The following is an 11288-nucleotide window of genomic DNA, read 5'->3' on the forward strand; positions in this document are numbered from 1 at the left end:
GCCTGCTTGCCTGCACTAACTCATTATTGTTGCATTATTGTGGATTTCTCCGTTTAGCTGACATTCACCTTGTTCTAAGGTACAGCAGCAGGTCCCCTCTTCTGTCACTGAGCTGCATAGTCATCATTTCTATAATCTTAAGAGTGACATTCTGACCATTTCCATGATAGCTGAGCTCTTTCGTTGGTTGAACCCAGTGACTCTCTGGATTTCTGCTACTGAAGTTACTGGAGACACACACTCCACTCTGTGTGTGTGTGGTCATCTGCAAGGGTATAATGAAAGGCACTGGACAACAGGGGTTCAAAAATCCTTTTATTCAAATAAAAGAAACCAGGGAGTGCATGCCTTTAAAATAAAGTCAAAGGAAAACCAAAAGTACAGTTTCACTCCCTGTTTTCCAACAGGTTCCACCAAGCTGCTTTATATAACATCCTAATAGTGTCATTAGAAGCAGCTTGTGGTCATTGTCCACAGGCTTCAGGGAGCTGTCAGTCAAGTGTAGCCTACATTGTACCATGTTTCTACCACCCACCAGCTCACATGTGTGTGTCACAGTTTTATAAGATTAACCTTTTGTATGTAAAAGTGCAAATTAAATTATAATTTGAAACCAGAATTGTTCTCCTGTGATATGAAGCCAGAAAAGGATCACTGCATAAATTGAGAATGGACCCAGAGGTCCAACTTAATAGTTCAAAGCATGAAAGAAAATCTGTTTATGTACAGCAGAAACCTAAAAAAATGTTTCATTTGTTCATCCGAGGTAGAAAAAACATATTCAGATTACTGTATTTTTGATGTATTTCATTACTTGTTATCTTGCTCACTAAATTTTGCTTTGGTTCCCAAAGGTTTGATCAAGGTTTGAATAATTAACTTCAAATTACAATGAATCATATAACATGCTACACATTAATGTGTAATATATTAGAATTACATAATTATATATTAACTAAGCAGGAAAAATAACATGTAATATAAATGAAAAATTTCAGCCTTATCTTCTCATTCAGGTCTCATCTCAACCAAGCCCAGAGTATGAGAATTGCTTTGGACACCTTTAAATCCAGGCTTAACACCCATATGTTTAAAGTTGCTTGTACTGAACACATTTGTGCTTTTAACGCTTTTTTTAAATTTTCCATATACAGGATAGCTGCATGTATTACAATAAGGAAGAGTTCCTTTGTCCTGTACCCCTCACATCATTTATCTTAGTATAATTTTCTTTTTAATTTGTGATTTTGCTCCATTGTTCTTGCATGGAAGTGCTGGTGCCTCATAGCCTCTGGCTCAGTCTGTGTGGAGTATGCATGTTCTTCCAGTATTTGTGTAGGCTTCCTCCAGGTGCTCTGGTTTCCTCCCACTGTCCAAAGACAAGTGTGTCAGGTGAAGTGGTGTGTGTGTGTGTGTGTGTGTGTGTGTATACTGCCATCACAACCAGGGTATACCCTGCTTTATCCCCCTATGCTTCTGGTATAGACTCTGGACCACTGCAGCCTTCCATTGGACAGGTGGTTATTGATAATGCTCTCAGTGGTTCGAGCACTTGTCTCGTAAACCGGAGGTTGTGAGTTCGATCCTCCCTGGGGCCTACTTTGTATTTTTCTGTGTAATGCGCTATATACATATGCAACCATGTTGCATGTAAGAATGCATTTAATGGTCTTCTTAACAACATACTTCCACATCGTGCTCCAAGTGCTGCGAGTTCTTGTTTCAGCTTGAACCAAAAGCTTCGGGGGCAGCCAGTAGTGTAGTGGTTAGCACTACTACCTGTTGATACAAAGGTTGCAGGCTTGATCCCCACCCTCTAGCTATAGTACCCTTGAGCAAGGTACTTACGCTAAAAATTACTCCAGTAAAATTCCCCACCCCAAAAGATAAAATGAGGTATTATTTGCATATGGAAACAAAGTAATTGATACATGAAAGTCACAGCCTGGTAAAGATTAAATGGATCATTGTTTACCTGCTTAGGTTTTCAAAATGATTAATGCATCTATCACTGGTGTAGTATTTCCCCAATAAAATCTCCTGTTAGAAAAATGGGTAAAATACGGTCAAGTCCTGTCTATGAAAGGCACTTAAACCTAGGACGGCTCTGGCTGTTGTACCTTGGAATCACAAGCTCAGTTCCTTAACCGCTGCCCTTCTCACTAACCTTCTGCATCTCGTACAACACCCTGATCACCACCGTCACTGCCCAGAGCTCTAAAACCTGGATCCATTCAGCACTCAGACTTATAACCCAAGTACTTTCATTAAACCTGATCAATCTCAACAATAAAACATATTTAAAATAATCCTTTGGGTAAATGTGCATACAATTTCAATGCATACATTTCTACACTTTTAACTTAAAATTGTAAGGCATGCTGGAGAAAAGTTTCTTAAATGGGGTAATAATAATTATTACCATCATCAATAATAATAATAATAATAGTTATTCACTGGGGTCCATGATCTTGGACATCAGAGGAACAAACAAAAAAGGCTGCATTAGCAGAACTACTGTTGAGGAGCAGGGTGGTCACCTCACAGAACCGCATCTGGGAAGTCAGGCAAGAACAGTAAGATTTGCTGTTTTGCAGCTGGGGCTCTCGGACCAAGGATCCCGCCTCATGCGGCCACCACACCTCCCTAGCCGAACACCTGGACAGGCAACACGCAACAAAAGTTACACTTTCCGGCTCCAGGACACCTTCAGAACTTCCTGGTCATCAGCAGCGCAGCACTAGCTCAGGGTTCGGAGATGAGTTCAAGAGTCAAAACACTATGAGAGAGCAACACCTACTGGTGCACAGGGACCACAGCAGGACTGGAGGAGGGACCCGGATACGTGACCTTTCCGGTTCTCCAGCAGCAGCAGATCCGTCACTAAAAAACCCTGCTATGAAGTCTTCAAGAGCCTCATGTTATTGTGCCACAAAGTGCTGTCAAAACCAACCTACTGTTCATTTTTTTAATACTCCATCCGTGTGCCAGGACCATCTTCTCGGTCCTTTAACGGGTTGTTTACAGACAGCCCACAATAATAAGAAATATATTACTGTGACTATAGCCATAATCACAATGACTGAATGCAGCTGAAGGGTGATACCGCAGTAATGAGTGCCATCAAATCCCTGCGGCTGATTTCCTATCCTCCAGAGGGAAGCATCTACACAGCACCTCCCCCCCAGGAAGCTCAGCCGTCCAATGATTAGCAGCTGTTATTTCATACTCAGGCCCCCCCACCACCTCATGACCCCACAAAGTGCTTTAATGAAAATAAAAAAAACAAGATGAACAATCGTTTTCAGTCTGAACTCAATCAAGTCGGTTCATATGCGCAGGATACATTCCGATTACTGAGGAATCAGTCGGGACAAAATGACAATTAGAATAACAAAGCTTGTTATTTTAAATGGTTTAAACCATTTTTTAAATACACACATTCGTCACAGCGCAGTAACTTCGAGCTCATCATTCTGTCTCCGCGCCCAGTCGGGACACAGGGAAATAACACGTCTGGCTCAGCGCTTCTGAACCCGGGTCCAGGAAGAGACTCTTTGGTATGTAGAGCTTGGTTACGAGGAAAAGAGATCTCACAGAGAAGCATGCGATTTAAAAGTAAGAACACACACACACACACATTTTCGGAGCCGCTTGTCCCATACAGGGTTGCGGGGAACCAGAGCCTACCCGGTAACACAGGGTGTGAGGCCGGAGGGGGAGGGGACACACCCAGGACGGGACGCCAGTCTGCCGCAAGGCACCCCAAGCGGGACTCGAACCCCAGACCCACTGGAGAGCAGGACCCGGTCCAACCCACCGCGCCCCCGCGCCCCACAAAGTAAGAACAATTTGCATTATTTGTATTAATCTGATATTTACTTTCATAATGTTCTGCCATTCTATTTACCATAAAAAAAAAAAATTCAGTCATACTAACAGAAAAGAAAAGGCATACTCATTTATTTGGGGGGGGGGATTCTTAACCAAATGAGGCAGTAAAATGTACAGAATCTCTATGAGGTTAAGCCTCCCAGTCGGCGACATGCAGCATCGACGCATATCAATAATTACAGAGGAGTCTCATCTGAACCTTAGCTGACTGGCGGAAGACCGGACGCTTTTCAGGACAACGATCCATAGAGTCGCCCTCAACTCGACAGCACCCAGAAACTCATCTGAATGGGAGATTTACGATACCTTCATCTTTGCAGTAGAATGACACATTTTTTCAGATCAATAACAAATAAGGATGGAAGCCTAGAAATTGAACACGGTACTTTAAGGTGATATAACACTAGCCAAAAAAAAACTCAAAATTAAAGTCAGCTAAATTCCTGAAGAACACGTGACATAAAGCACGGAATCAGTATGTTTACAGAAGTGACTTTTCATAATGGTTAAGGTTTTTCTTGAAAAATGCCTCCATCCGCCTCCACAGGTCCACGTGTGCTTCTGCGTGGACTTTTGGATCACCTCCAAACGCCACCACTTGGCCTACAGCAGCATGCAAACCGGACGGATAATAGGGCATATAGGGAACCTCCAGAAAGTGCCCCGCCTTTGGGTACTTCACCACTTCACAAGTCTCCTTCCCATGATCTTTTAACTGCTTGACAATCTGATCTGCATACAGGTAGCTGTTCCAGTTCCTGTCGTCCTCAGAGACTGCGAGGAGAAATCTGCAGGTGGCCCGTTCGACTGGGATGAGGGAAGCTTCATTTCCCTCTGCCATGGGATCAGAGACAGCATCTCGGATGGTCAAGATTCCAGACTCTGTGACGAATACTTTGCTGGGATCAGCCTTCAGAGGAGGGATGACCACATCTTTGCAGCGCAGTGGAAGTACAGTGTTGGCATTACAGCCGTTAACACACATGGTGGCAGCGATGCCAGGGAGGAATGACGCGATAGACAAGGCCAGATCCCCACTTTTGGAAATTGACACAACACCCAGTCCAGGACCTTTGACCTACGATGGAAAAACAAGAAGAGTGAAAAGGTTACAGTGGAAAGGCACCTTTACCTTTCTCAGAACTGCGTCACTAAGTAACTCAAACCAGCACCAGAGCAAAACATTAAACGCACATGTGCAGAAGCAGGTTTGGAACTGTGGTGGATATGCAGTGGTAGAAGCTTCCTTATTTATTATCCTTCCCTTACTTATCAGCTCAGACATACTGTAAATTTGAAGAATTATTAAAACATTTACAGTGTCATGGTAGCTTTTCAAATACTGTATGTAAAAATATGCTTAGAAGATGCTTTCATGCGGTTCAGGTCTCCGGGAGGCCCTCTTGCACCTTTGCATTTACATTTATTCATGTTAGCAGACACTTTTCTTCAAAGTGAAATACAATATCGGAGAAAAATACAACGTGTGCACGACCTCAACAGAGGGAGAAATTTGGATACAGACACATGATTCTAGAGTACAGTTTAATCACAATCCACCTTATGAACCAGTGTACATCAGATGAGTAGCTATTTAAAGGGTTACACAGTAATAATTTTGTGGTTAGAAATTGAATAAACATTTACATGTTTATCATGCACTTACGAGATCAGGAAAGAAGCGAGTCTGAAAGAGGTGAGTTTTGACACCCTTCTTAAATGTAGAAAGGCATTCAGCAATTCTGAGTGAGAGGGGAAGGTTATTCCGCCACATCAGAGCTAGAGCTGAAAACCTTTGCGTTTTTGATTTCTGACCTTTTCGGACCCCAAGTGGGCCGAGGTGGAAGAGCATAGCAGCGTGGTTGGGGTGTAGCAAGTAATCGAGTCCTATTGATACTGAGGAGCAGATTCATTGATGCTTTTGTAGGCCATAACCAGAACGTTGAATTTGATGCAGGCAGCTATAGGAAGTCAATGCAGAGAGACGAGGGGAGATGATACATAGGAACACTTCAGGAGGTCAAACATGATTCATGCACCAGTATTCTGTATCAGCTGGAGCGGTTTGATGGCAGAGGCTGGAAGACCACACAAGAGAAAACTGCAAGTAGTATAGGTGGGATATCACCATGGTCTGGACCAGGAGCATAGAGTCTGTTGTGATATAGGGGTGGACCCTGTGAATGTGTCTGCAGGTCCAGGTTGTGCCTTGGATATATTGCGAGACAGACTTGAGTCAATCATCACTAACAGGCTCTTAGCCGAGGAGGTAGGCAACATCAGCGAGCTTTCCATTTTCAGAGTTCTCGACAGGAAGATGAGCCAGCTGGGAGGTAGAGGATCTGTTCTGGAGGAGTTGAGCTGTAGGCACTGATCAGATATTTAGGTAGAGATGTCCAAGAGGGAGGTGGCGATGCTCAAGGAAATGTTTGTAGCTACAGGAGGAAAGAAGAGGAAGTTTTGCAGACGGAGTAGTGGTAGACGAATGCATGGGAGGCGATGACCGGGCCGAGGGAAGAGGTTTAGATTGAGAAAAGTAAGGGGCCCACTATTGAGCCCTGTGGGACGCCAACTGAAAGAGGCTGAGGGGATGATCGGGAGCCCCGCCAGACCACTTGGTAGGAACTGACAGGTAGGATTCAAACCAGAAACCTCACGCTGAGAAAGGTATTCAGAGTGAATTTTATACTTACGAGAACCAGAGACTTAAAATGTTCTGGTTAACAGATTAAAAATTAGGGATAAAAAGATTTCATCAAGACCACGAAATACAAGCGTGAAGTTTGCAGTTTTTATTTCACCCTATCTATTTTGTGAATTTCCATTAAACGAAAAAGGCTTTTCCATCACGATCATCTTCTGGTTAGAGGATAAAAATCATTCACTTTCTCTTCAAAGTGTAGAAAACTACTTCAATATGTAGGATGTTGACATTGTAATTTTACCCATAAAATTATTATTCCACCATAAAAAATGGTAATAGCTTCCAGACATTTGCCATCCATCCATCCATCTTCCTCCGCTTTTATCCGGGGCCGGGTCGCAGGGGCAGCAGTCCGAGCAGAGTCCTCCAGACTTCCCTCTCCCCACACACCTCCTCCAGTTCCTCTGGGGGAACCCCAAGGCGTTCCCAGGCCAGCCGGGAGACATAGTCTCTCCAACGTGTCCTGGGTCTGCCCCGAGGCCTCCTCCCAGTGGGACAAGCCCGGAACACCTCCCCTGGGAGGCGTCCAGGAGGCATCCGGAACAGATGCCCGAGCCACCTCAACTGGCTCCTCTCGATGCGGAGGAGCAGCGGCTCTACTCCGAGCTCCTCCCGGGTGACTGAGCTCCTCACCCTATCCCTAAGGGTGCGCCCAGCCACTCTGCGGAGGAAACTCATTTCTGCCGCTTGTATCCGCGATCTCATTCTTTAGGTCATGAAGTAATAGCTTCCAGACATTTGCATTAAAGAAAAATTTTAAGGAACCAATAATGTTTGGGACACAGGTACCAAAACATGTTTGTACAAAATACAATCAACAGGGACAGCTGGTAGCACAGGGGTTAGAGCTACTGCCCTTGGATCCAATGTCAAAGGTTCGATCTCCTTTCCAGCTGTAGTGCCCTTGAGCAAGGTATTTACCCTAAATTGCTCCACTGAAAATTACCCAGCTGTATAAATGGATAAGTAATTGTAACCTTTACACTGTAAGTCACGTCATTTGGAGAAAACCATCAGTTGACTAAATTAACAAATACAGTCAATAGTATTATGACAGAGAGGAGCCAATTTAACAGCAAAATGCTTTGTTTCTTTTATAAATATGGAAAAACCCAAACCAAAGCAAATAAAAATTTTAAAAATTATTAAAAAAACTATTTTATATTTAATGTCTCCTACAGCTTAATTCAAGAAGCCAAAGAATGACAAAAACATCTCAAAACGAGTCCATTTGTGTTCCATTACTAGAAATAAGTTATGTTAAACTGTATGGACTCCTATATCAAAGGTCTTGGAAATTCAACCGGAACGTGCAAATTGACACAAAAAAAACTGATGTATACTTTCATATACATAAGTTCCATTATGAAATAAACTCATTTACCATGAAAAATTTTAAATGAAGCCAAAATCATGCTGCTAATAATGTAGCCAAAGTATCTTAAGGGTTTCATCAAACGTATACAAAAATATAGCATTAACGTACCATTTGCCAGAATTATATACAAACTATATTTGTAATTTTGTTGAATGCATATGTTGCTTACTCCCCATTCTTTAAGCGAAACATGCAAAAAAGTGATTTTAATTTTGTGACAAACCTCAGGTTGACTCCGCAAGAACGTTAGCGCTTCTTCAAAATATTCCAGGTCAAGTTCTTCGACAGCTTTAGGCAAGTCATCGTATCTGTAGAAAGCCAGACACAAAACCACAAAACCCTTGTTGGCCAGGAGACTTCCCCGAAACTCCGTCAGACCACCGCCTAATGTGTATAAGTCCAAAATACCAGGGAATGGACCTCGACCTGGGAGAGAGAAATAAACAAGAAATAGAACAGATTCACCCTAACAGCCAAGGATTAAGTATTCTTGAACAAGGTAGTACTGAGCAGCTAACTTTCAAGCAAACTTATGTATTTATTAAGTAATATACTACTTATTACTTGTAGAAGTATCTTGCAAAACAATTCAGATCCTTCATTTAGAGTCACTACAAAATTTGTTCACTGTGATATTTCAAAGCACAACCCAACTGAAGATTACTTTTTTGTATTTGACAAAAACAAATGTGCAGTTTGAATAATTCAAATCCCACACATGACATCTATAGAAAGCCATTTTTTGGTGAAATAACTGTCTTTTGGGGTAAAAGCTAGCTTTGCTCACTGGTCAGGTGGGTTAAACTGGTACTACACGACGCTTTGAATTTTGGCTAACAAGTTCTATGTTGACTTATCTGACCACAAGACCTTTCCCCAAACTGCAACTGGGCCATTCTCGTGCTTCCCAGGAAACTCTAGATGTACTTTAAAATGGGTCAAGTAATGGCTTCTTTCGTGTCACTCTTCCATATGAGAAAGCTAACACTGCCCATGCCTCAAAAACCATTCCTACACTGAAGTATGGTGGTGGCAGCATAATGCTATGGGGTGCGTTCCACAGCAGTGTTTGGCCAGTTAACAAAACAAAAGAACCTGAGGAGAAAGCTCACCAGCCAGCAGGACAGTAACCCCAAGTTGAAGGCTGGAGCAACACTGGAACAACTAAAAATGGCTTTGAACCAGTACTAATGTACGGGATTGGAACACCTCGTAGTTCCTTTTTAAACATTTTTATGATTTCTACCAAAGAATACGATCATGTTCAACAGGACTATGTTCAGAAGTACCACTTGTAACTCAATGGTATGAAAACTTTTAGGGTCTCAACACCCTTACAACTTAGGCACTGGATTCACACAAAATCAATTTACACAAAATTTTAGCCGACACGTCTGCAATTTCGAAAGATTTATCTTTTATGCCAGCATAACTGCCCCGTGTAACGCTGCTTTGTTCGCAACAGGCACGTTTTTGTCGGCAAGAACGTTTATTTTCTGCCTTGAAAATGTACCCCCACTGACTTATTCCGGACTCAAAAATATGCGCAAAGTCAGTTTAACAGAGCGAGGCTCGTTCGTTGATTTCAAGTGGAAAAACGGGTCGGGTCGGCTAGCGGAACACGGACCGGGAGGCACGAACAGGGTTCCCCGGATTCGTCCAACTTTTACGGAGCGCCTGCGCGCGCCCTCCACCATGAAGGCCCGCTCGATGGTCTCCGTGGCCAGCGCGCGCTCCCCACCCGCCGCGGGGAACACCTCGATATCCACGGCGCAAGGGTGCTGGGCGTCTTTCTTCCACAGCTTCGTGTGGGGCGTGTCGGCCTTCATGGACCAGAACAGACCCATGGGTTCGACCCCCACGTAGCTTCCGCCGAGGGAGCGCGCGGTGCCCAGGTCCAGAGCGCCACCGCCATCCGCCTCGTACGCGGCGGCCGACGTGAAGCCCACCCCCCTGTCGTCCACTAGGCGAGCACGCAGCTGCACGCGCTGGCGCGGCGCGAGCCCGTCCACTTTAATGCGCACGGGCTCGTCGAACAGACACCGGCGACTGGGGAGAACGCGCACGCGAGCTCCGGGCTTCATGGCGCTCGCCGCGTGAGACAAGGACCGACGCAGCGCGCACTCTCTCATAACGCAGGCCCTCGCGCACAGAAAAGTCGTCATTTCAGGGTCGTTCGCAAACCAGAGGCGGCTCTTCACCCGAAAGGCAACTAACTGCAGCGGCGCCTCCGATTGGCCGTGGTTGCTGGTCACGTGGAATTGCGAACTTCCACCTTTGACTCTTGTTGTTTCAACGCCGCCCTTTAGTAGTGAAGCAGCGGGAGAACTTAGAAGTGGGTTTTGTTTATAAAAGAAAGAAAGATACACACTCGTGTCTAGAGACGAAATTTTATTCCAAATAATATAAAGTTGGCAGTTGAAGACAGAATGGGAGCGCAGACTCAAATGTCTCTAAGCACAGCAGTCAGTAAAAACCTCTTAATACTTATCGCCAGCTTCCGAGCCAGTTCTAATAATCCGGCTGATAAATGCAGAACCGGCGACGACGTTGCTCGGCGAGGCCCATGCGTCAAGCGCAGAATACAGGCTGCCTTCTTGTCTTGCGATGCAGATAAACAGAGGACCGATGAGGAGAAAAAGCTTCAGAGAGAGAGCAGCAAGGAAAGTGCTGCTTCTAAAGCTGCGCACTGCAGACGATGCCAGCAGACCCGGGTTCGTCACGTCGGACCCTGGCAGAGCAGCAGCGGGTGCCGCTCGGGTTTTCCAGCTCTCGGCAGGCAGCCTTAGTCCTGGAAAACCAATCTACATTAATTCGATTAGCAAATCAATCATCAACTGAATCAAGTTCGGCCTTGATTGCTGAGGTGGGAGAGAGAAACGTGCACAAAGAAAGAAGCTGGTGAGGAGCTGAGGAATGCCGAGTTCGGAGTTGCAGAAATACCTGTGTGAATTTGCCAGTTGCTCTCCTGCCTGTCTACACTTATTTGTTCAGCTCACGTTTTCCTCAGAAGTAACTTACAATGTTGTGCTACCTACAATAACAAAGTGGTTTTTATTATTAAAAAGAAGAAAGACCAGACGGCCCAAATTGCTGACTCCTTCCGGTATGTTCCAGCAAGCTGCCTCATATAACATCCTACTACTACTAGTGTTATTAGAGGCAGCTGGTGGTCATTGCCTACATTCTTCAGGGAGCTGTCGGTCAGGCGTAGCCTGTGCTGTACCGTGTTTCTACGGCCCACCAGCTTATATCTCTGTGTGTAACTGTCTTATTCAAGAGTTTATTGCCCTGTGTGTACAATAAACAGTT

The 11288-nt window shown here is 44.4% G+C and overlaps 1 protein-coding gene across 1 annotated transcript; it reads right to left on the reverse strand.

Annotated features, from left to right (window-relative positions):
- Positions 1-3957: 3957 nt before the first annotated feature.
- LOC108940491 (acyl-coenzyme A thioesterase 1-like) lies at positions 3958-10181 on the reverse strand. The gene is made up of 3 exons (XM_018762718.2): positions 9604-10181; positions 8200-8402; positions 3958-4972 (listed from the first exon to the last, which is right to left on the reverse strand). The coding sequence occupies exons 1-3, from the start codon at positions 10139-10141 to the stop codon at positions 4376-4378; spliced, it is 1338 nt and encodes a 445-aa protein (XP_018618234.2). The 5' UTR covers positions 10142-10181; the 3' UTR covers positions 3958-4375.
- Positions 10182-11288: the final 1107 nt, after the last annotated feature.

Source organism: Scleropages formosus, chromosome 18 (genome assembly GCF_900964775.1).
Source record: "Scleropages formosus chromosome 18, fSclFor1.1, whole genome shotgun sequence".
NCBI classification, from domain to species: Eukaryota; Metazoa; Chordata; class Actinopteri; order Osteoglossiformes; family Osteoglossidae; genus Scleropages; species Scleropages formosus.